General features: G+C 32.0%; 1 protein-coding gene across 1 annotated transcript; it reads right to left on the minus strand.

Moving 5' to 3' along the window:
* Positions 1-584: 584 nt before the first annotated feature.
* LOC122025549 (E2F-associated phosphoprotein-like) lies at positions 585-17,883 on the minus strand. Its single transcript, XM_042584366.1, has 3 exons — positions 17,745-17,883; positions 3,157-3,322; positions 585-1,036 (listed from the first exon to the last, which is right to left on the minus strand). Exons 1-3 carry the CDS (start codon positions 17,812-17,814, stop codon positions 778-780), a joined length of 495 nt encoding a protein of 164 aa, XP_042440300.1. The 5' UTR covers positions 17,815-17,883; the 3' UTR covers positions 585-777.
* Positions 17,884-26,216: the final 8,333 nt, after the last annotated feature.

A 26,216-nucleotide genomic window follows, 5' to 3' on the forward strand; every position in this document is an offset into this window, starting at 1 on the left:
GACTCAGCCAGCCAGATCAGATTTATTCGCATGTACTGTATTTTGAAAATGGGAAGTTTATTCTAAATCTATTGCACTCTCACTTCTAAAAAAAATCTGATCAACTAACTTATTTAAAAATAAATAAATAAATATAATATTTTTTAAGAAAAATTTAGTGAGATAAATTTTAAAGGTGCGGGTTCAAAAGCTCCTATTATGGGCAAAAACCAGAGCTTTACATCAGCTAAGTTTATAATGTTTAAATTTATTTAATAAAATAATTAAATCAAACTGAGTTTAAAATATTTTAAATAATTGAAATGATTATTCAAATTTAATTTATTTTTTTTATAAACTTAAACTTGTTCCAACTTAATTTGAATTTAATTCATTTACATATTATCGAACTTTACAATTTTTATATTTTAAATTTATTTAATTGGTTAATAAAATTGATAATATAAACTTATTTATTATTTTATAAAATATATATTTTTTATTTAAAATATTGATAAAAATTTTATTAATGAACATGATTTAATATTATTTATAAATATTAATCATAAATATTAACGAATTAAATATATATGTATTCAAGTTTATTCCTTTAATTTAATAAATTATTGAAACTTATTGCAAAGATGATTCATTTCCATACAGATGCTCCAGTTCATCTATTTTATGCAGCTGAAGAATTGTCACGCATTGCAAATCCCAAATCAGTATGTAACACCATCAGGAGGCTCTAGTTAACGAAAAGCACAATATACGTCAGCAGAACCATGAAACAACAGTTCAGGAATTGCTGGGAATGACGTTGAAGAAATGGTAAACCTCATCCTTATCGTAGACCCCAACCTCAGTCGAACAAACTGAGCAGCAGACAGGATGGAATATTTCATCATTTGGGGTTCCTTCATCGGAGCCAGTAGAAATCTTTCTGTGTTTGGAATTCCTCTGGTGTTTGGTTTTTGCTTGGGGTAGTATCTGATCTGTTATGATCTTGCAATTGAAAACAAACATTGCTCTGTACTGAGTCACATACCTCTCGTGTCTGTAATTCATAGAATCATGAGCTAGTTAAACGGGCTAATGGGAATTTGAATGTTATGGGGAAAAAAAAGTAAATTATATGGACAATAGGTTACTCGCAAATTATTAGCACAATGGTTCAAAGGGACAAATCATGTAATTGTAAGTAATTGTCACTAATTGCTTCTAAAGTGCTTATCTATGGCCTAAGGGCATGTCAAGCATTCATGACGGAGATTATTAGTACTAAACGTTAGAAAAATTCAAGGGTTTGGTACAGTTACACAGCAGTTACAACATTTCTGGAACATCAGAACCCTGCATTTGACCATCAACCTAGTGCGAATCAAAGGCTTGAAAGACTTGCTGATTTCATGATAACTGTTTCTCTCAAGTCTTCACAATGTTCCTTCGTTTATGGTTTCACGGAGCAAGAATCTTATGATTCCAACTATGCAATAAGCCTTAGTAAAACATAGTGGACCAAATCTTATGATTCCAACCATGTATCTCAATTGTGCCCTTACAGTATTGTAGTGATGATTAGACTCAATATATATATTGCACAGCTATAGTGCTGATTAGGCTCAGCATACATATTGGAGCATCTATATTTACCTTTCTAATTTTGCTTCAACTTCTTGTGACACTACCCGACCAGTTTTACTGAAATTCAATCAGACAGAGTCAATGGTAGAAGTGTCAAGTTAGCTTGTTATGTGTACTAATGTTGTTGCTTTAAGACATCATTGTTACTAAAGTTGGAATTTTTGCATGACTTTGAAGTTTCATTGATTTATTATTATTTATTACCTACATTTCTTTTATGTCTATGGAACTTGTACTTTATCTTTCTGCTTTAGACCTTAAATTTAGTTGGATAATGCTTTGGTTATTTCCATTTTGATAAATCATTTTGTTTGCTATTATATTTGTATATCTGCGATGCCCTTGTGCGCCATGAATGTGGAGTTCAGATGTGCTACGAGCATTGTTTGGTGACTTGGAGGCACAATTCATTGACTAACACAAGGGGCATGGGGCATGGGCCATGGTAATGGATGCCACATTGTCCAAGTGAGATTTCCTAGCCTTATGAAGAGGGCTCACTTAGCATGTGGCCATTTTATAGTTACAAACACTAGATTCAAGCTTGAATTTTTGCGAGTTTGATTTGATAAATTTATTAAGATTTGGGGTGTCTTTTTCTCAGATTGTTGTTATACCAACTTTATGCTAGTAATCATCTTAGAGCAGTGTTTTAGTGTTCTAACCAAAATACCTTATGTGACCTTGATTCACTCCTGTTATGTTACCAGGTGGCCTAAGTTGGAGGTTATTCCTTTTCATGTAGGCCATAGCAGTAGCCTAGGAGTGGCAAGAGCAGTTATCGTCCATTGTAGCTGAAGGATTATTACTTGCATAATGTCTGTCAAGAGAGTGCATAAGTCTATTATTCATGAGGTTGTTGGTGAGGCTCTAAGATTGAGGAAGCAGCTTTCAAACCCTGCATATGTGTCAACAACAGTCACCCAGCACTATCTTCCTGGGGACGCTTCAAATTTATGAGATTGCTAGGCAAATACAGTGAATTTCTATGATAACCAAATCCCCAGAAAGCTCAAGAGTAGCTCAACTAAATAGAGGAGGTACTAAGGGCCATAGGCTGCACCACGGAGTTAGAACCCTTTTCACCCACTACCTTACCAAAGATGCTCAAGTTTGATCCCTTTAGTGTTACATGTTAAGTGAGCTGATCATGCTCAAGTATCAAGGAGAGCCAGTTAAGTGTGTTGACATTTTGAGTTGGATTGGATTTGTTGCTTGAGTTTAACATATGTGAATATCTTCCACAAATCCTCAATAAAGAGAAATTTCGAAGATAAGGTATGTTTTTTGTCCTAGAACAAAATCAATAAAGTATTACAGACTGCTACTTTATTCGTCAGTCTACAAAACCAAAATCTCTCACTATGCACCTTTTTGCTCTTTAGTCACCATCTGCATATTTTGTTCAGTAACTTAATGCACTCCTGAATATTGGAAAGCATGTAGCATGGTAACAAAATTCAACGTTAAAATTCAATGTCTACAAGTAAGATAGGTTGCATTTACAATTTGTTATGGAAAAAGAAAGAATACCTTTGGCAATCTAAGCAAAGAGTTGTAAAACATGCAGGGCAGCTTAGTACAGCATCTGAGGTCTGACCTTTTCTTTTGTTATGAACCCATTGTTCATCTTTGTCATCAAGATTTGAATCATAAAACTCTGGCTCTATTGAGTAGTCTATCTCATCATCACTGGAAACTAAGCCACGAATATATTTTCTAAATTTAGTGACCAAGGGGAGGCTGATTGCTCTTGATAAACATAGGCATATTAGTTTAATTTCCAACAACAAAAAGAAATAAATTCTAGAATTAATGGATAGAACAAGAAGACAATTGTAAACACGATATCAAAGTGTCTTCCTAACATTTACAAGTATCATTAACTAGAAGACGAGCGGATTCTACCAGAAAACCCAAGAACCAAAACCGAATCCAATGTTGCCCCACTTCTTGGATTGAAATGCAAGAAACTCTAGTTGATTAGGGCAACCCAGCCAATCAAACCAAGTTGACCCAGGTTAAAACTCATACGTTTTAAATTTTTTTTTTTTTTTTTTTTTTTGCAATTTTGTATTTTTTTGTATACATTATATTTCATGTGTATTTTTCATATGATATCCTATATCATTATGTATTTGCCCTAAAACCTTATATCATTATGTATTTGCATACGATACCCTCTTATATTTTTTTTACATGTATTATTTATCTTACATATTTAAATACTCTAAAATGGATATGTGCCCAACCTACAAATCAAAAGTTAACCCATGACCCTAAGTTCCATGGGCTCATTGTCCGGTTCAATTTTGATAACTATGACCTGCTAGGACATTGAAAACTGTTGATGTAATCGACTTCTAAGATTTCGATATTTGACAATGTACCCAAGTATGATTAGGTTGACTAAGGGTTAATCCAAATAGAACTTGATATTTGGAAGAGAGAACTTTACTCAGGACTAAATGACTAGCAAGGGCAAGTCCTAACTAGGTTAGGCATGTGGAGAGTCTACTAAGTGACTAGTCCTAACGTGAGGTTAGGCAAGAAGAAGTCCTGGTGAGTGAAGCCAAGACCTAATGAGTGAAGCTAGGTAGTTGAAGTCTTGATGAATGAAACTAGGCCCTAGTGAGTGAAACTATATGGTAAAAGCTCTGGCAAGTAAAGTCAAACCCTAGTGAGTGAAACTAGGTGGTGAAAGTCCTGGTAAGTGAAGCTGGACAGTGAAAGTCCTGGTAAGTGAAGCTGGACAATGAAAGTCCTAATGAGTGAAGCTAGGCCCTAGGTGGTAAAAGTCCTAATGAGTGAAGTCAGGCAATGGAAGTCCTAGTGAGTGACGCTAGGCAACCATAGGAGGAGGCAACCCTATATAATGAGAAATTTTGGAGGAGTAAACTCCAAATATGTGTAACCGACTACGGTGCGGTCGACCGCGTGCAGCAAATCTTGAACGCTGCTAACATTGTTTTACCTTACTATTTAATATCTATTATGCTAACTTAGTGTTGCAGGTAAATCTTAATAGATCAAATTGATCATACACTAAGCAGAACCAGAGAAAGTCCAAACCGGTCTGGAGGATCAGATGTTTGGCAGGTAAGTAAAAGTAAGTATTGGAGAAGAGTGATCCAGTGAGGACGAGTCCCAGTTAAGGACTTTAAGCACCGGTCCAATTTAGGTCCATTTTAGAAGCCTAAACTGAAACCATAACTAGATCATGGTCTTGGAAAGACAAGATCTAATTAATAATGTTTTTCTATATTGCACTAACTTTGTTTTGCAGGTTACACTTTGTTTTTTAGACTAACGCATTTTACAGGGTTGAAGTAGCAAAAATCAACCTCGGATGCATAGACGCCTCAAAGGTGCTTGGAGGCACCTTAGATCGGCGCTTGGAGGTTCCCAAGACTAGTCGGAGGCACCCTCAAGCAGATAAGAGTAGAGGATAAAACTTCAAGGCGCGAAGGCGCCCCGGAGGCATTGGAGGCGCCTCAAAGGCACGTTGGAGGCACCTCAAAGAGCTTGGAGGCGCCCTCGCGCGATAGAAATCGAAGTTAGCGAAAGTGATCGAGTCTGCTACTTTGGGGATCATTTTTGAGGCTCGAGGCGCCTCGGATGAGCTTGGAGACGCCTCCAACACTCTTTAAAAGAGTTATTCGAACAGAACCTGAAAAGAACTTAATTACGAGCTGCAACGACTCTTCTGCTATTTCGACTACACTCTGCTGATGTGCTACTACACCGAGACATCCGACCACTACCGGCAGACCGACACATGAGCCCGTTCAGATTCTACATTTCTAAAGTGTTGGTAACGATTTAATATTCTTGTACATCTTTCATACTTACAAAAGGAAAGTATAGGCTATTACACTTTCTCGTTTTTCATACTTGTATTCAATTCCCTCTTCCGGCGGTTCCGGAAGAGGTTTATAGTGGATTGTCCATCGATACGGTCCGAGGGATTGTAGGTCTTGGAGTAGGAGTTGTCGAAAGCTCCGAACCAAATAACTCCTTGTGTTCAAATTCTATTTTTCTTTACTTAATTATTTTTATTTTTCTGCTACACACTCGTATTTCAAAAAGATAATCATTTTTAAAATACACGTGATTCACGCCCCTCTCACGTGAGCATCGATCCTACAAAAACTTCCATTCATATCAATGGATAGGATAATACATTCAACTAAAGTATGTCATGGTTCAGTCCATCAAAGCTATTGAGCATGCCATGGGTTAATGTCAAACCAACATATCATAGGAGAAACATAGTTAATTCAGTTACAAAAGCATGATAGGTTGAAGTGTTTGTTACATAAGACAATTCTTTGGGAATACAACAATAACCAAGTCTTTTTCCCAATATAGATCCTCCTGCACTATTGGGCTTGAGGTCCTAACAATTCTTTGAGAATACAATAGTATATATTCAGAAGACAAAAGAAAGAAAACGTAAAAAGAAAAAGAGGAAGATGATCTCAACATGAAAAAATTTCTTTCATCTCAATATTCTGACATGCACATGATTGGTTCTTCTGAGTCATTGTCCAGTATCAATTCTCCATGAGATGAGGTTTCTTAGTCAGGATCATCCTTGACTCCAAGATTCCTTTTTTTTCATTTTATAGTGAGTTCAGTTTAATTTTAATAGGTCAAATATAATTTCTGATGTACTTACCCTTATTTTTCAGAATCATACAATAATCAAATTGCAAAGATTCTTTTACATTTTGATTCTCATATCTATGTGTGGTTTTATATCTCAATCATATCATGCACATACGGGACCAAACATATACTAGCTATGTTCATAAAGTAATTTGAGAGCTTGTTAATTAGATGGATCTTGATCTTTGGTTAATGACATTCTTTTTCAAAATGTAATTTTGATAACAAGACTATCAACTAGAATATGTAAACATAGTTAAGAAGATTAACCTACAACTAACAAACTTCCCCTTTATTGTAGCCTAGGCGCCTCCTAGTTGGTTGAGAAAATTTCCTCACTGGGGGTCACTTCTAAAAATAAGGCAAATATTGTCATCCATTTACACTACAAAAGAAAAAAAAAACATTGCCTGTCTTATTAATTCTTTGTTTAGACTTTGACAGAGAGAAATTATTAAATTCATAGCTAATTACATGCTTGGCAATGAAGCCAAACCTCTACCTCTGTAGCATTCTTTCTCACACATCACTCACCGTTTTATGATCATCTTGTGATTATTGTATATAGATTACTGAATTCAATGGTGGAATGAGTAAGAATCTTGAAGCATTCAGTGCTCCAAGCTGTTTGCTACCTCACTTGCAGGAAGGGATTGAGTTTGGGGTTACGGAATCAAACCTACTTGTTGAGTTCCTAAAGCAGTTCATGAACCCACTATTAGGAGGATCCAGGTGTTTGGGTGGAAAACATCCATCCATGTTTAGAAAAAAAAAAACTTATTTTGGCCAATTAGACTTGCTGAGTTGAAGAAACATTCTACCCAAGGACAATAAAATTAGGCTACTACAGTGGGACGAATTGCAATCTTGCAAAACTTTTCGACTACAGTCTTACTGAAGCTGTAATGATAGGTCAGATGGTATCATTATCTTTCATAAGTTTGCTAACAAAATTGCCTCACTGGGAATTATCATGAATTACAATAAGGGCTCCTTCTTTGAACAGTTCAATATACTAGCTCTTTAATGTTTTATTTGTTTTCTGAATCCATCAGTCTTCAATCAAATTAGTAGTATATTACAAAGAACAAGCATATTAGAAGACATAAAGGTAACAAAATCCAAGCATATTAGAAGACATAAAGGTAACAAAATTAAACTTTAAGCGCACGTATGAGACAAAGAACAAGCATATTAGAAGACATAAAGGTAACAAAATCCAAGCATATTAGAAGACATAAAGGTAACAAAATTAAACTTTAAGTGCACATATGAGACAAAGAACAAGCATATTAGAAGACATAAAGATAACAAAATCCACCTTCAGCGCAAAGTAGAAAATGCAAAAAGGAATAAGCCCCAGATTGCTGGAATTAATAATTCATTACGCCCTCAGGAACTACATTTTTGTGTAAAAATGTCCCCTCTTTCCTAGAAGTTCATCATTGTCAAAATGCCTCCCAAAATTCCCCCTTTTTTGCAGACAAGTTAAAAGTTGATATTCAGTTATACTACAAAAAACATTGTAAGAAATTATTTCTCAAATAAAAAACTATTAAGTAAAAAAACAAATAAACCTATGTTCTTTACTAAATTAAACTTTAAGCATAGAACTTCTATCCCAGTTCTTTCATTGACTAATTGTATTCACTGTTATTATTATTAAAGCTAATGTTGCAATATTGTTTTAAACATTAGGAAATTGAAATGAAAAGAAAAAAGGAAATTTTAACAAAACAATGCTCGTAATTTATCTTCAAAAGAACATGACAATTGGGCTTCGTGGCAATTTGAGTATCGTGAGATACAAGGAAATAACACTGGCCTGCATTTCAATTTTATGAATATCTGACAAACTTAATTTTATAATGACAATTAAAGAAGTTAGATGTAGAAACTAAAGGTTTGTGTAGCTGGAACCAATCACTAGCGCAAAGCTTAACCCAGCTCATGCTAGCTTTGCATGACAGGAAAGTACATGACTAAATGAGTATAAAACAAGTAATAACATCTTTGTGAGTGCTTGTATTCATGATGAACATCATAATCCAGTGCTTGTCCCAACTATTCAAGGTTAACAATATGGATCTTATTAATCTCTTATCTCTCTTTTGAACTTCATGCATGATTACATCTTCAGTAATATTTAGATTTATTAAATTTTTAATCATGTTGACTAGAAATTTACTATATCTCTCTATATCCCTTACACCTTAGACTCTAATTGGTTCAACTAAGGTAACTATAGAATTTTATTAAACATCCTTGATAATGTCCATAAAATCTTAACTTATTTTAACTCATTTTTATAATATTTTGGATCTAAACCTAATTACTTCTAGATAGAAGTACTTTTATTTTCTTGGTTATGTCACACATTCATCTTAGCATTAGCGTCTTCTCTAATCTTTTATGCGTTTTGACAGTCCACCGCTCGCATCCATGAAGTAAGACAGGCAGTATCACATCATTTTAGTGTGAGAGGCACAGCGCACATAAAGAACATTCAGGAAACATTTTCTACTTCAACCATTCACTCTTTATTTTGCTCTTTACATTTCATATACTTAGTTTTAGTCCTACTTAACTAAAAAGCTTTAAGTTTAGATTTCTCTCCGCAACTCAAGTTACAAACTTGATCTATTTACACCTACATCAATTAGCACAATGCCATCCACTAAAAAGATACACCAAAGATTATCTTGATTGAGATGGATTAGTTCATTTCGAGCATATTTTGATTAAAAAAAATGAGAATTTGATTACAATGATAATGGTCAATTTGGGCAAAGGCAATCACTCGAGACATACACTAAAGAGTGTTTTTTTTCTAAAATTTCCTGTAAAAAATCAGTTCTGATATGAAAGCTGATATCTCAGTGGTAAAAAATTTCTGTCATGATTATTGAAGTAGGAGGTTCAAGTTCAACCCATTATAAAAACGAAACACCGGATATCATGGTTTGTCGGAATGGATGTGGAACGGCCGGAATGGGCGTTCCGGCATGGGAATGCCCCATGTCGTTCCAAAGTTCCGGCAAATAATGTGGTTTGATTTGGGACGTCGTTCTTCGAAGTTATAACAGCCAAAAGGGACATCTTGATTGATTGATTGATTGATTAAGAAGCTTTGGATTCCAATTTTTTACGATCTGGCTTTGCTTTTCATTCAACAGGCGACTTGATTAATTGATTAAGAAGCCTTAGATTCCATTTTTTACTATATGACTTTAATTTTCATTCAACAGATCTTGATTAATTGATAAGAAGCTTTGAATTTCATTTTTTACAAACTATGCTTTTCATTCAATTTTTAAATGTTTTATCTGTATTGAAGGAAAAAAAACAACATCACATCACTATCACATCATGTTTTTCTCAGCTCTTTGCTAATAATGCATGATTGCACGAGTACCCTCCAGTTCTATTAATTGAACATCTACCCTTAATTTAAGCATTTGTAATTTTGCATCTTTTGGCTATTGTCATCAGCTCCTTTTGTTTGATTAATTGATTTCTTCTATCATTTCCATTATATTCGCAAACAAGGTAAGTTTTCTAATTTTTCAACTGGTTCTATTAATTGAGCATCTACCATAAATTTGAGCATATGCATCTTTTGCCTCACGGTCATTAGCTCCTTCATTTGATTAATTGATTTCTTCTATCATTTCCATTATATTCACAAAGAGGCAAGTTTACTAATTTTTTAGTTTAATATATTAAATTATTCACATCACATTTTTTTTTCAGCTCTTTGCCAATAATGCATGACTACATGAGTACCCTCCAATTCTTTTAATTGAGCATCTACCATTAATTTAAGTATTTGCATCTTTTTGCTATCATCATCTGGTCCTTCGTTTGATTAATTGATTTATTCTATCATTTCCATCATATTCACAAAAAAAATAAGTTTTCTAATTTTTCATCGAGTTCTATTAATTGAGCATCTACCATAAATTTGATTATATGCATCTTTTGGCTCAAGGTCATCTGCTCCTTCGTTTGATTAATTGATTTCGTCTATCATTTCCATTATATTCGCAAACATATAAGTTTTCTAATTTTTTAGTTTCATATATTAAGTTAGATCTGTTTATTTTTATGTACTTCATTCTCATCATGATGATTTTTATCATTATCATTAAGTCAAAATTATTCATTATTATTTATTTATTTATTTAGAATGACACGACACTCTGATATTGGTTAGCAATTTGGACAAATGGTGGGTGATAATCATAAAATAATACAATGCAAATTTTGTGAAAAAGTTATAATCGAAGAAATTACGAGGTTAAAACAGCATATTGCACATAGAAATATTGAAACATGCCACAAAGTGTTAGGGAAACACTTTCAAGACTCTAAGGCAAGTAGAAGTTCAATGGAAAGAAAAAAAAACAAATAGCCTTAAATTCAATTACACAAAACATACATGTATCAGAATGTTGTAGTAGTGGTGGAGATGACATCGAAGATATAGCAAATCAAGAATTACAAAAAGTCAGCAAAAAAAGTCGTAAAATAAGAGTCATTGAAGAGGAGATGTGTAATTGCCATAGTCAAGGTAAAATACATAAATAATATTTTAAATTTGTGTGTATATATCTTATAATTTAGTGTCCTTAACCACTCTAAATTGTATAATTGTAGGATTTTCTGGTTCTTTATCTGGCTTAGATCCCGATTTGAAAAAAGGGATGTGTTGAAGCTTTAGTGTAAGAGAGGGTTCTCAATTACCATCAAAAGGAATTAACTTTTTTATGTTTCCCACAAAACATAAGAGCCTCAAAAACTAGTTTGGTGCTAAAAAGGTAAAAGATGTTAGTAAAACAATATCAAAATGGTTCATATATAATGTTATTCCACTTAATGCAGCAGATAGTGGTCCATACTATCAATCCATGATAAACACCATTGCTGAGGCTAGAACAGGAATAAAAAGTCCCACAAGATGTCAAATTAGTGGTGTTTATTTACAAGAGAAGGTGGATGAAATAAATGGATATTTGAGCACTTTAAAATCAAAATGACCAAAGTATGGATGCACAATAATGTGTGATAGTTGAAGCACGCACAACAAGCATATAATCATAAATTTTATGATATATCGTGACCGCAACATGGTATTTCATAATTTCGTTGATTGCACCAACAAAGCAAAGACTGATTTTATTTTATCTTTGTTAAATAAAATTATTGATGAAATCGAGGAGGAAAATGTTGTGCATGGGCTCACAGACAACAAAGAGGCAAATAGGTCGTTGGTGTCAAATTGATGATAGAAAGGCAACATTTGTTTTGGTCTCCTTTTGCAGCACATTGTATCAATCTCATGCTAAAAGATATTAGCAAGATGACAAAGTAAAAAAGGGTGTCGAGAAGTTGAGAAAGCCAAGCAAATTATGAGTTTCATATATAATAGCAATAAAGTTGTGAATTTGCTGAAAATATTTACAAATGACCGTGAATTATTAAGACCGGAAATAATCCGATTTACGACAAAATGTATTTCAATTGAAAGTCTTGTTTGACATTCTTCATATTTAAAAAGAATGTGCACTTCTAGTGATTTGGAAGCATACAATAACACAAGAAAAAAAAAAGCAAAAAAAAATTGTGAGTGTCATAATGGATGGAAGATTTTAGAAAGGGCTCGTGATATTTGTGCTGCAATTAAACCATTAGTAAAAGTTTTGAAATTAGTTGACCAAGATAAAAAACCAACAATGTCAATTATCAATGAAGCAATAGACAGAGCGAAAATGACAATAAAAGATAATACCTGAGACAAGCAATCATATTGGGATATTATTGATAATCGATGGTATAATCAATTATACCAACATCTACATGTTGCATGTAACCATATAATTTATTTGTTTAAATTATAAAGTACAAAGCATGTCATCAAATTCTTTTACAAATTCCATATTTCTAATTTTTGATTATCTTATTAATATTTCAACATATTTCCTAAACTCATTCTTTCAATATTCTGGAGCTTGTGTTTATAATGATGAAGTTAAATGAGGATTAAAGGTTGCAATTAAGAGATTGGCGCTAGACTTAAACCCACAAGCTTTAGCCGCCGATGAGGTAATTTTTTTTATGTTCCTATATTTTTTTCCCAAACATAAACAATAATTATTAGCCATAAGCTTTAGACTTAACTGTTCGAATCATAGAAATAGCCTCTTGCAAAAAAGTAGGGTAAGGTTGCGTACAATGGATCCTTCCCCGGGACCTCGCATAGCGGGAGCTTTGTGCACCGGGCTACCCTTTTTATATATATATTTTTTTCCTAAACATAAACAATAATTATTTATTTTTTCTCATAATTTTCAAATTAAATTATTCACATACTAGATAGGTGAATCTGAGTCTCCATTAGCAAAAATAGCAATAAAAAAGTCAACCAAATTTTTAATTTAAATTTTTCAAATATTTATAATTCAAAAATATATACGATATTGATATTTTTGTATCAACTGAATGGTGGAGTGATTATAGTGAAGATGCCCCACACCCTCAGAAAATTGCAATCAAAGTTCTAAGTCAAACATGCTCGTCTTCGGGATGTGAAAGAAATTAGAGTATATGGTCTCTTATACACACAAAGCTTCATAATCGCTTAGCTATCAAAAAGTTCACAAATTTGTTTATGTTCACTACAATATGCGGCTTAGGGTAAGAAACATGATGTGCAAAAAAGAAGATGATGATTTTTAGATCACAATAGGACCTCAATCACGTTTTTCATAATGATGGCATTTTAAATGAATGGACAAGAGATAATGAACCACCGATTTTAGAAGATGATGATTTGGCATGGTTACATCAAGCACTTTGAGCATTAAATGCTGAAGAACATAACACAACTACAAGCGTTCAAAGTAATTCAAGAAAGAAGAATAATATAAAGAAGTCAACACAATTGAAAGGAAAAGAAGTTTTATCAAGAGATGATGGTGAAGAAAGTGATGAATCGTGGAAAGTTTATCATGGTTATCGGCCTGGAATGGAGAAACAACATCACTTTTTGGCAAGTTTATCAGAATCTGCTTTTGCCGCCGATAAAGAACATTCAATCGGATCTTCACGACAGCATATGAGTGTTGAAGAACATATGAAATATTTGACTTGAAAGGGAACCAACAAATTCCAATAAGAGATGATTATGGATCAAGAAGTTATAATTGGGAGTCTCAGGATATTGGGCATGGTCCAATTGGATGTCAATCAGGTGGATATGGATATTATGGTAGCAATCAACCCAGATACGATTCATCTGATACATCATCTAATTATTCACTATCCTATACAAGTAGAATTAGACATCATGAATTTGAGGGTTATTTTGATAATGCACAAAATGTAATTCCTTATTATTCGACATCTCTTGAGAGCAATATTAACTCCGCCCATAACGACCGGTCATGGTTGGTCCCAAGCCCAGATAAAGGGGAGAGTTGCGTTAGGTTGCCAGCCAGCGTTAAAACTATGGTAAATATTCAATGAATGAATCCATTAAACTATTATGCTAATGCTAGGTTGTTCCCCGGAAGGAACGCGTTGCAGGGTCCAACTGTAATATCTCGACAAGCGCCGCTACATCTCCAGAACTCAGGTGTAGTGCTAAATATGCAAGAGTTCGCGTTACAGGGTCCGACTGTAATGTCTCAGCAAGGATCGCTACATCTCCATAAGAACTTGGGTGTAATATTAAATAGGTAAGAGTTCTCACACCATAGATTGGATAAGAACAAATATGATAGAAAAACTAATAATCTAAACTTTGGAACATGAAACATAAGAACTCTCATTGGTAAATCAATGGAGGTAGTAGATACGATGATTAGGAGAAGAATTAGTATTTTGTGTGTACAAGAGACAAAATGGGTAGGTGAGAAGGCAAAGATGATAGAGAACTTGGGTTTTAAGTTATGGTACACTACAAAAAGTAAAATAAGAAATGGAGTGGGTATTATTATAGATAGTTTGTTAAAAGATTAAGTTGTAGAAGTAGTTAGAAAAGGGAATAGAATTATAGCCCTTAAGATAATAGTGACGAAAAAAACTATGAACATAATTAGCGTATATGCACCGCGGGATTAGATAAAGCTACCAAATCAAGGTTTTGAGACGACTTAGATGAAATATTGTAAAATATTCCACCAAATGAAATTATTTTAATAGGAGGTCATCTAAATTGGCATGTCAGAGTGAAAAATGAGGAATATGAGAGGGTACATGGGAGTTATGGGTTTGGAACGAGAAATGAGGAAGGGAAAATTATATTAGATTTTGCAATAGCATATAACCTTATATTAGCTAATACGTTTTTTAAGAAAAGAGAAGAACACTTGGTCACATTCAAAAGTGGAAATAATAAATCGCAAATTGACTTTCTTATGGTTAGGAAGAAGGATAGAAAAATTTGTAAAAATTGAAAAATCATCCCTAAAGAAAGTTTAACTACCCAGCATAAGTTAGTAGTGTTGGATATACGCCTCAAACATAATATCAATCGAAAGAAAAAATATATACGATTCCTAAAATTAAGTGGTGGAAGTTAAAGGATGGGAAGCAAAATATATTTAAGGAGAAGGTAAAAGTATAAGCATTAGGTGAAATATACGATGACTCTAATACAACATGAGATAAAATGGTATCAAAGTTGAAAATAGTAGCTAAGAATGTACTCGGTGAGTCAAAAGGGCATGCACTATTAAGTAAGGAATATTAGTGGTGGAATGAGAAAGTACAAGAGAAGTGAAGGAAAAACGAATAGCTTATAAAGAATTATATATTTGTAAGAACAAGGGAAACTAAAAAATATACAATAGCCAAGAAAGAAGCTAAGAAAGTAGTGAGTGAAGCAAAGAGTGAAACTTTTGAACGATTATATCAAAAATCAAAAATTGAATACAAAAGAAGAAGAAAAAGACATTTATAGAATAGCTAAAGTAAGAGAAAGGAAAACAAGAGATTTTATCCAAATAAAATGTATTAAAGATGAATGTAATAGAGTATTAGTAAACGATAGAGAAATAAAAGAGTAGTGGAAGAGGTATTTTCATCAACTTTTTAATGAAAGTTTAAGTGACCAACTTAATTTAGGTAATTTAAGTAAGTCAAATGAGTATAAAAATTTTAATTTTTATTGTATAATTCAAACTTCAGAAGTAGAACAAACTTAAATGAGATGCACAATGGAAAAGTCGTTGGACCAGATAATATTCCGATAGAGGTATGGAAGTGCCTAGGAAAACAAAGTATTGAATGGCTTACAAAATTATTTAACATGATATTGAAAATGAAAAAAATATCTGATCGAGAATAAGTACTCTAGTTCCCTTATATAAGAAAAAGGGAGACGTACAAAATTGTGCAAACTATAAGGGTATTAAACTAATGAGTCATACTATGAAACTTTAGAAAAAAGTAATAGAAAAAAGATTAAGGAAGGAGATCAGTGACTGAAAATCAATTTGGGTTTATGCCTGGAAAGTCGACAATAAAAGTTATACATCCTCCTAGACAATTAATTGAAAAATATCGGGAGCAAAAATAAAATCTACACATGGTATTCATTGACTTAGAAAAAGCTTATGATAGAGTCCCAAGAGAAATTATATGGAGAATTCTAGAAAAGAGAGGCGTTAGCGTAACATATATTGAATTAATTAAGGATATGTACGAGAATGTAACGACCATAGTAAAGATTTCAGGCGGAGTAACTGAAGCATTTCCAATAAAGATAGGATTACATCAAGGATCAGCTCTAAGTCCCTATTTTTATATTAATTATGGACGAACTCACTGCGCACATTCAAGACACAGTATCGTGGTGCATGTTGTTTGTAGATGATATTATTTTGGTAGATAAAACACGTGAAAAAGTAATTGTTAAACTAAAATCTTAACGGGAAACACTAGAAGAGAAAGGTTTTAAGCTTAGTAGATTAAAGACAGAATATATGAAATTTAAGTTTAGCAATAATAGAAGTAATGAGACAATTGTTAAGATAGAACAGGACGAATTGTCCGGAACTGAGAGATTTAAATATTTAAGATATTGTTGTGAAACAATAGAAGGATTGAGAGAGATGTCTTACATAGAATACAAGCAGGATGGTTGTAATGGTGGGGAGCGTCGAGTGTTTTATGTGACCGTAAAGTACCTCTTAAACTTAAAGGTAAGTTCTATAAAATCGCAATTAGACCTGCTATGTTATATGGAGCTGAATATTAGGCTATGACTCGAGCACATGAGCAGAAAATGAGAGTTGCAAAGATGAGGATGTTAAAGTGGATGTGTGAACATACGAGGATGGACAAAATAAGAAATGAGAGCATTAGAGAGAAAGTCGGAATTGCATCTATTGAGGAAAAATTCCGAGAGACGCTTTTAAGATGGTACAAACATGTACTTAGACGACCGATAAATGCTCCAGTTAGGCGATGTGAAACTATGATAAACATGCATATCAAACGGGGAAGAGGAAGACCAAAAAAGACTTAGCAACAATAAAATAAAATAAATTTTATTTAAATATAGATGATGATATAGTAGGAAATAGAGCTCAATTGCGTGAAAGGATTCATACAGCCGACCCTACCTAGTAAAATAAGGCTTGGTTGTTGTTGTCTTGGGAGCAATATTGGCCATCATGGTCATGATCGTGAATCGTCAAGTGCTACGGCAGTTCTATTGGGTATTAAAGTTTTGGATATTACTATCATTGTGATGAAACATTATTACAAAGTCAATCATCTAATTCTGAACATATTTCGTTAACTCAATCAAATGAATATCTATATGGACAATTTAATGCTAATTTATATCAATGCTCATATGTTGGAGATCAATTTAATCAGCATGATACTCAAGGAGAATACAATGAAGATTTGGTTCCTCTCTGTCACTCTTCGTGGCATTAGCTCTTATAAGGTATAATTATCATTGTATTTTTCTCATTATGATTATGCAATGATGTATTGATTTTGTATAGCTTCATGTATTTTATTGTTTTTATTACTAGTTCTCTATCTAGTTCTCTATTTTTTATTTTTTTATAAATACGCGTCACGACCGTTCCATGAAATGATATTGGAACTAGAACGGTAGTATCCGCGATGGCCGCCACAACCATTCTGGGGAACCATGCTTGATATTAAAGAGTTCCATTATGGCTACCTTCCGCTTTCAACACCAAACTCAAATGATATCACTTCAACTTCTGCACACAATCTTCCAACATGAAAAGCATTTCGTAATGTTCCCAGGGAACAAATTTCTCCTGCTAAATCATGGTACTCTGAGATCAAACAAACAGCAAGGCCCTAAAAAATCGTTGACGGGAATAAGGCTACACAGAACATGGATTTTCCGTGTAACTTAGAAGTTCCGGGAGAAGTGCGAGAGAGAAAGCAAGTACCGAGCTCGTGTGGGTCGGTCGTTGACAAATCCGGCTTGTTGTGATCCTCTTTCGCGCCGCCGCCTTCCATGACGAACGTCGGTCTCGCCCTGTTTTGGGCTGCACATCTATAATAAAATAAAAAAAATCTCTCTCTTTTACTATTAGCTTTCAAAAATTCTATTTCACCCGCTATTTTACTTGTATTTCAAAATGCCCCAACATTTTAATATCATTACAGAAAGGATGAAAGAGAAAAATCGCCCCATCAAAAATGGCGGCCCACCGCCATGACGGAATGAAAATTTTCAATCCAGCTCCTTCAAAATCAGTTTTCTATTTTAATTTTAAATTTTGAAATTTTTGTCTTTAGTTGTTTTTTCTTTTTGATCGGGTAGTCACCTAGATCCGTAACTGAGCTGACCGACTCCTTTAGATCTACTTTTTAATGAGGATAAAATATCAACTTAATCTTAAATTTAGATTAAATTATTTGATAAGATGAACCAATCCGATGGATCCACCAGAACGACAATAATAAAATATTAAGGAAATATAAAAAATAAAACCATCACAATTTCTACAAAAGGTACATCCTGACCCCAGGATGAATAAAACCTTCACAACATTATTTCAATAAGTGATAACATTAGCCTCGTGTAATAGTGCAGCGGCAGGTGCTTTTATTTTCTAAGAATATAAGAATTGAATTCAACTTCAGTAAATTTATAGATAAATTTTTTTAAATATACAATTGAATATTAGACTGATAGATTATTTATTGTATATTCTTTCTAATTTATCCTAATAACTAGTAAAAAAATTCCATGAATACATTTTAATTTCAGCATTTTATCACTTTCCTCACTCTCCGTTCTTTGTCTTTTGAAGCTATTGTAGTAGTTGAGACACATTGCGAACACACTGTATAAACCATTTCTCAAAAGTCCCATCATCATCATTCTTCTCAATTTAATTCAATTTCAATGGCAAAGTTGTATCAAACTTCGATATGTTGGAGCAACTTTATTTGCTTTTTGGTCGTTATATACTATCTAAAAACAATCTAATAAATTATCAATAATGATTTTGTTTAATGGTGAATAAGTTAGATGAGTATTAAATATTGAGTTGTGTTTTCCTCTAAATGATGTGCAATTGTTTGGTATGTAAAATGTGCACGGCTGCTGCACCAAATATGACCAGGATAATGATTTGGAGGAGTCAAAAGTTTGACAATTTTTGTTCAATGCTTTACTTTTTTTGTATTATTATTGATTCCTCGGCCACATATGTTTATGTTTTGTTCTTTCTGTCTTATATGGTGATGGAATGCAACATTTATATATATAGCTTGTAGGTGGACCACCATTTTACAAATAGATTTCTTTTCGTCATTATTCTCATTTATCATGCACTTCACATTTGAAATGGATTTCTATCTTCATTTTACAAAATTATCTCACCTTCTTCAAATCTCAGGACAATGTTCATTTATTTCTATTCCAATAATATCCCTAACACTAATAAACACACGGTCCAAACTATCAAGTTTATGGTGCATTGGTAAACACTTGAGGGCTCCCTATGTATCCAAGGTTCAAAATTCAAGGAGGATAAGAAATTCACCTTCCCACATTTGAACCACCGTTGGACCATTATGTTTAATGGCGAGTCAGGATTTTCAATTGCCCTGGGTTAAATTACAAGAGGCGGTTCGACGCATCGTTGATTATATTATTATTGGAGAACATAAGAAATCGATCACTTATGATAGAGAACAATGCTGATAGTAATAGTGGTGGTTGGCTGTCACCAGCATTTGGAGAGGTACACGGAGCTCAATATATTAACTCTAAACTCTAAAAATTGTTGAGTTACACTAGGTATTAACCTAATAATTACTAGACTGGGCACAAGCCTAGTGCAGCCCAGCATTGACTTCGTCAGTGATTGTATTAATTGTCATTTATATTTTCAGATTTATCCTGATAATCAGTAGAAAATTTTTTATGAAATCGAGCATGCAGGGGCGGAGCCACCCATGGGCTAGGGTGAGCTCCAGCCCCACCTAATTTTTGTATCTCATTTGATAATTTTTTTATTCAACTCCCACAACTTATGAATGATTTCTATTAACTCCCTCCCTCTTCCCATTTTCAACCAATTGCCAAAAAAAAAAAAAAACTACCGGAAAAAGTTTGAATTAAAATATTTAAATAAGAAATGGTGAAAAATAAACCTTAATTAGGTCATACGTTAGTCATTCTCCTTTGATTTTAATCATTTTGTCAGTGATTTCCTAGAGTTTAGATTATAGGATGTATGCATTCGAACCCTAGGAAAATTCCTAACTAGATCCGATCATGACCATCGCCTCCCTTCGAGGACAATAATTTTAGCAAAACCACCGCACAGCCGCTTTATTATAACCCAAATCAATTTTGTTTCATTTTTTAAAGAGTTTTCAACTGATTCTAGATCTTTGGTTTGAGTTCTTTCTGACTGTTAACAATTTTATTTACTTAATTTAGCTGTGATTTTAAGTGTTTTGAGGCTTGATTTCAGCTTATATTTTTCGATTTATGGGTTGCCTTGAGTAACAATTTTACCCATTTGATTTAGTTTGATTTTCAATTCATGTATCAAGCTAATATTATTTATTGATTAATTTATTATTGTAGTTTTTGAAATTGTGCAACTTTGAGGTAAAAATACGATAACTCTAAAATTATGTCGAATATTTAGTTGTGATTATTTGAGTTGTGATGATAGACGATATTTATGAATTTTAAGTATAGATTTTTGGTATAAAAAATTATTTTTGTGAATTTTGAGAAAATAATTATGATATTTGAGAATTATAATTATATCGTTTACTTTATATACTGAATCTAATCTATTTTTTTAATTGGTAGATTGATCGTTTTATTTTAACTGTTCCCATTTTTATAATAACAACAGAAAGAATATTTTTAACTATGAAATTTATTAAAATAATTCTTTGTAACAAGATGAAGAAATATTTTTAACCGATTCTATAGTTATCTACATTGAGCAAGAGTCATTTGAAAAAATTGATAATAAAATAATAATTAATCATATATTTTTGTTTAATGATTTTCAATATATCAAATATTAAATACTTTTATTACATATTTTTAGAAAATTAATATTTATATAATTTTTTATTTGTATTTTAAAATTAATTAATTTATGGTATCAATTATAATAGATAATTAGCCCAAGATACTTTTGAATTTTGACTCCACCGTACCCTTGTGAATCGATTACCTCAAGGATTAGTCAGATAACAAGACTTAAATATCTAGATTACAAAATAAAATTAGATATTATCGTTCCGGACCAATTGTCCATCTTATGTGATCATTACTTACTTGTTCTAGCTTCGTGCGCACTGCTAAGATGAAAAGAATGAGAGATTATCATTGCCAAGAGGGAAAAGAATAGAGGTTATTAAAATGTGCAACCCCGTTTCATCAATTATTTAAGAGGGATGCTCTTTGATTATGATGCAATAACAGAGCATCCATATAGCCTTACAAAATATCCACAATTTGATTTACAATTACAATGCATTGTACATTTTCTCATAGGATGATAAATTTACTAGTTGAAAAATAAAAAACAAATATCCACAATTTGATTTACAATTACAATGCATGGTACATTTTATGATAGAATGATAAATTTACTAGTTGAAAAATAAAAAAATTAGTCAAGAGGGACATATACCTCAGTGGTTACTGTTGAAAATATGAATGAAATAAAGAGATGAAGACAAAAAGACTCTATTAGATATGTGTTGTTAGTCCTACATTAGAAGTTTCTTAGTTTTATTGTTGGTTTAAATTATGACGCATGCATTGATATTATAAAAAATATGCATGGAGAGAGACTCTCTCACGCGTGGGTACACAGGGATGAGTGCAAATTCAGGGCTCAGATTGTACTAAACCAAAGTTGACTCATGTGCGAGCACGATCTGCACACGTTCAATGCCGGACCGGTCGAGGTAAGATTTATCCAAGTGAATAAACCAATATTTTGCTATCTGAATCTCTTTTTTTCTATCTGCTCAAGAGTGTAACAAAAGTATTAATATGGAATTAATAGCAATTCCATAATGTCTCGACATTAATAGCGACATTAAACTCATTAATGGTGATCTCATAATGTTTAAGCATTAATGGAGATAGTAAACTCATTGATAATGGTTCCATAAAGTCTTAACATTAATGAAAACATTAAATTCATTAATGACAATATTAAACTCAGCATTAGTTGACCATAATTGGTCATTCATTGCAGACAAGGTGAAAACTCGTATATAAGGAGGTTGGATCTTGAACAAAGAGAGAGCAAAAGCAAAAGTAAAAAAAATCCTCCATCTTCTTTCCCCGATTCTTTTATCTCAGTCGTGCATCCGTTCGACTGAACTACTCGTGATAGTACTCGGGCACATTCTTAGTTCACCACGAACAATCAGTGCTTGGTTGCGTGCATGGTTTTGCCGTTGTATCCTGGGAAACAGACGACCCGAGAGAATCTCGAAGCACAGCCAGAGGTGGGACGAATATGTTTCAAGGAAACTATGTTGAACGTAGGTCTCGGTATCTTAATTAGTGAATTCTCTTCCTGATTCAGCAATCGACTCCTGTTCTGCTATGCATCGCATCAACTCCGCAACTCGGACCACCGAAAGCTTGGCAAGCTTGGCAGAACCAGCCTTACTGGCAGTCTGAGATTATCTACTCAGGTCATCTTAATAGATAAGTTAGAATTGATTTTGTATAATTTCAATTCTGTAATTTCTCTAATATCTCCGGTAACATATTGTCAAACAGTTACAAATATATGGTAAAAAATAATTTACTTAATTTAGAAATATATGTGTTTGGATATTAAATATTTAAAATTATGGTTAAAATAAATTATGATACAGATTTATTTTCATTGGTAAATTTAATTTTGTTAATTAGCCAAATTAAATTTAATTAATAATTTTTTATTTTTTTACATATGACCAATAATTTCTAATTTTTTATAGATTAAAGTTAAATTTGTTAGTTTATATGGCTTTTATTATCAAAGTAAAATTTGATTGCTAATTTAAATTTTTTATTATTAATGTTAGATTTGGTTGATAATTTATTTTTATGATTATTAAAATTTGATCTGTAATTTTTAACTTTTTATTAACGAAAATTTAATTTACTAATCAAAATTAAGTATATTTTTAAAAAAATACTTTTGAAAGCTAAAAGCATATTTGAAACTCTCACCAATACAGGACCCTAAGAAAGTCAATTGCACGTAATGGATATATTTGTTACTTTACCTATTATTACCTCATGGTCACAAATAATAAATTTACCATTATATTAAGATTTTTTTTCATTGAACTTAAAGTTGATCGATATTTTTTTAAAATAGTAATTATAATGTATATTCATATTGTCATAATAATTTATTACTGTCAAATTAATTAGAATTTTTAATATTTTATTGACAAAATTTAACTTATTTTATTTAATTAAAAATATTTATAGATAAATATATATATTTTTAATAGATTATCTTTCAAAGTTTAATTAAAATAATTTTTATTTTTTCGATTTTACTAATAAAGAAGTGGAGTTTAATAAAAATAGAATTATTGTTATGTGACTAGTTTAAATATCTTTAATAATATTTTTTTTATTTAAAAAAATATTAAAATTTTAAATTTATTTTTCTATCCAAGTCTTAAGAATGGTTGAGACGTCCTACTGCAGATGGTTACAAATATGAATATGACTAAGAGGGCTAAGGTTAGCAAAATTTAACGAATATCAAAGTCAAACTTGTGGATCTACCGATTGGTAAAAAACATGAGCGACGCGTGGCTGTTGGCTGGTTTGACAAACGGCTCATCGAAGCATGAAAAGCTTACTGGTCAAATGTACACGTGCGTAGATCGACGATGGGATGGTAAAACATAAGACGAACGTAACTTTCCTGCAATAGTTTGAATTACTTTCATTTTTCGGATTTATTTTGATGGTGAATAAAAAATTCTATATGAGATCGAATTCGAATTGATTATCAAAATTAATTGATTCTAATAATTGAATATATCGATTAAAAAAATGTACACGTGCGCAGGAGTACAGGATGTGTAGACTCGACTAAATTCATAACAAAATCTGACCATTTAGATACGATATGATTTAAATACATAACAATATCAGGATTTTTTTGTTTATTAAAGACGAATTAATTGCGGAAAGGAAGACTCGTAATCGATGTGTTAATGCGACAGCAGCTCCAACTGGCTTCCCGTCGTTTTCAAATTTTTCATTAGTAGCTTGTAATAGAAAAATTAAGCATTTAAGCATCTTAAGCAAGGATAAGTCTTTTAGAAATCTTCGTCAAGAACAAGTAAATAGAACAATTAGAAATCTAGAAGAGCTTTCTAATTTAAAATTATAAACGAGCTTGTGGCCTTATGAGTCACTTTGGAAAAGGTAAAAAAGACATATCTTTGGTCCTAGATAATTTATTTTGTTCATCCTTAGATAAGATGCTACTAGAATTATGTCTTACATGTCGCACAGTGGCACAGACCAAGTAATCAAATAAATATAAAAAGAAAAAGATAAGTCTTACATGTCACTTCTCATAACTGGAGAGCCTTTATCCATCAACATTCATAATTTTAAAAATAATTTTTAAATTTTATAGGTAAAAATTAAAAGGGAGTTTTTATTTTAATAATAATATTATTATTTTATATAATTTAAATATTCAATTATGGTAATTGATTAATTTTAAAATGACAAATTTGCATACAATAAATTAAGAAGTATCATAAAGATTCTTAAATTTATTATCCCGTGAAAAAAATTCCTATAGTATCATTGAGATTTGAACCTATGATTTTTGATTAACTACTTGACCACTTGGATCTTAACCATTATACTTATAACTTTAGAGCTTAGATCTTCTGATCCAGGATCTCTTCAATTAGAAGAGATTGATCTTACAAGTATATATATTGGTAGAGTGAACTAGACCCTACCTATTTAATAGGTAGGGTATAACTCATCCTACTAATGAATAGATGGGGGGTCCAAGATTAATCTACGGATTTTGAATTAGAGGATCCCTATCCTTAATTTTGTGACTCGAAGTTCCTTTTATTAGGATAAATTAAGAAATATTCATACAAATTCATCGGATCAATGTATTCTTAAATTTATTATCCTATCGGAAGAAAATTTCTACAATATCATTAATATTCTAACCTAAGATTTTTAATTAACTATCTGGAGTCTTACTTTATACCTAGCCCTGTGACTAGGAGCCCCTATTATTAAAATTATCAAAATGATATCCCTCTTTTATTTATTATAAAAACATCTCATCTCACTACTATACATTTTCTTTCAAAATTATCTATAATTTTGACACTATTATAATTGTGATTAAGTAATTACTAATAATTATAATAGTTATAATTTTATAACAATATAGTTATAATTGTTACGGTCTCATATTTTATACTAATATTGACTACGTAGATAAAAATAAAAGTACCATTATGTTTTATACTTATTATAATATAATTGACCAATTTTAATGAGTGTCGATAATGATAAAAATAAAGTACTCATATTATAAATAAAAATTAAAATGTTGGTACAATATAATAGGATCAGATATCCCGTAAACAGTCCAAGCAGTGTAGCTACTGAAACATAATGTTGTTAGAATTGAAATAGTTAAATAAATATATATTATAGTAATTAGTAAATCGCAACTGCTGTGTTGTAATTATAACTACTACAGTAATAAAACTAAAGTCAATTTCGAAATAGTAAAATATACATATATTTTTTGATAATAAATAAAAAAGGAATGATTCTAATAAAAGAAATGCTCTTTTATTTTTGTCCCCAAATTTAATTAAATTAAAAGCATTTTGTAATATAAAAAGATTTGTAAGATAGTACAAGTTTTATAAAAAAACCTGGTTTATAAATAGATAAATAGCACAAAGTTAAATAATCCACTGGAATAGCTCACGAATCGTCCTTTTTTTTTTCCAATTTTTTCCTGTCCGTTTTTGTTATTTTAGTTGGCTACCGCCACGCGCTATGCTTCGTCGTCCTCGCCCTTCACCGTCTAAGAAGATAATTTAAAAGAAAGATCATATTCATCTAGGTTAAAAATTATATAAAATAAAAAAAATAAAAAAATTTGATGAAAAAATAATAAATAGAATTGATTTTAAAAACTAAATAATAAATAAAAAAAATAAAAAAATAAAAGTAAAGGAGTTGTTATTTTAAAAATTAAAGAGGGGTATAAAGGTGATTTAAGAGGGATGCTGTCAGATGAGGGGTGGGAAAAAACAATTTGGCCTACGGAATTGAATAATAAATGAATGCGCAGCGCACACCGACCGCTTTTGGTTTCACCTCATCT

This window comes from Zingiber officinale, chromosome 9B (genome assembly GCF_018446385.1).
Source record: "Zingiber officinale cultivar Zhangliang chromosome 9B, Zo_v1.1, whole genome shotgun sequence".
NCBI lineage: Eukaryota > Viridiplantae > Streptophyta > Magnoliopsida > Zingiberales > Zingiberaceae > Zingiber > Zingiber officinale.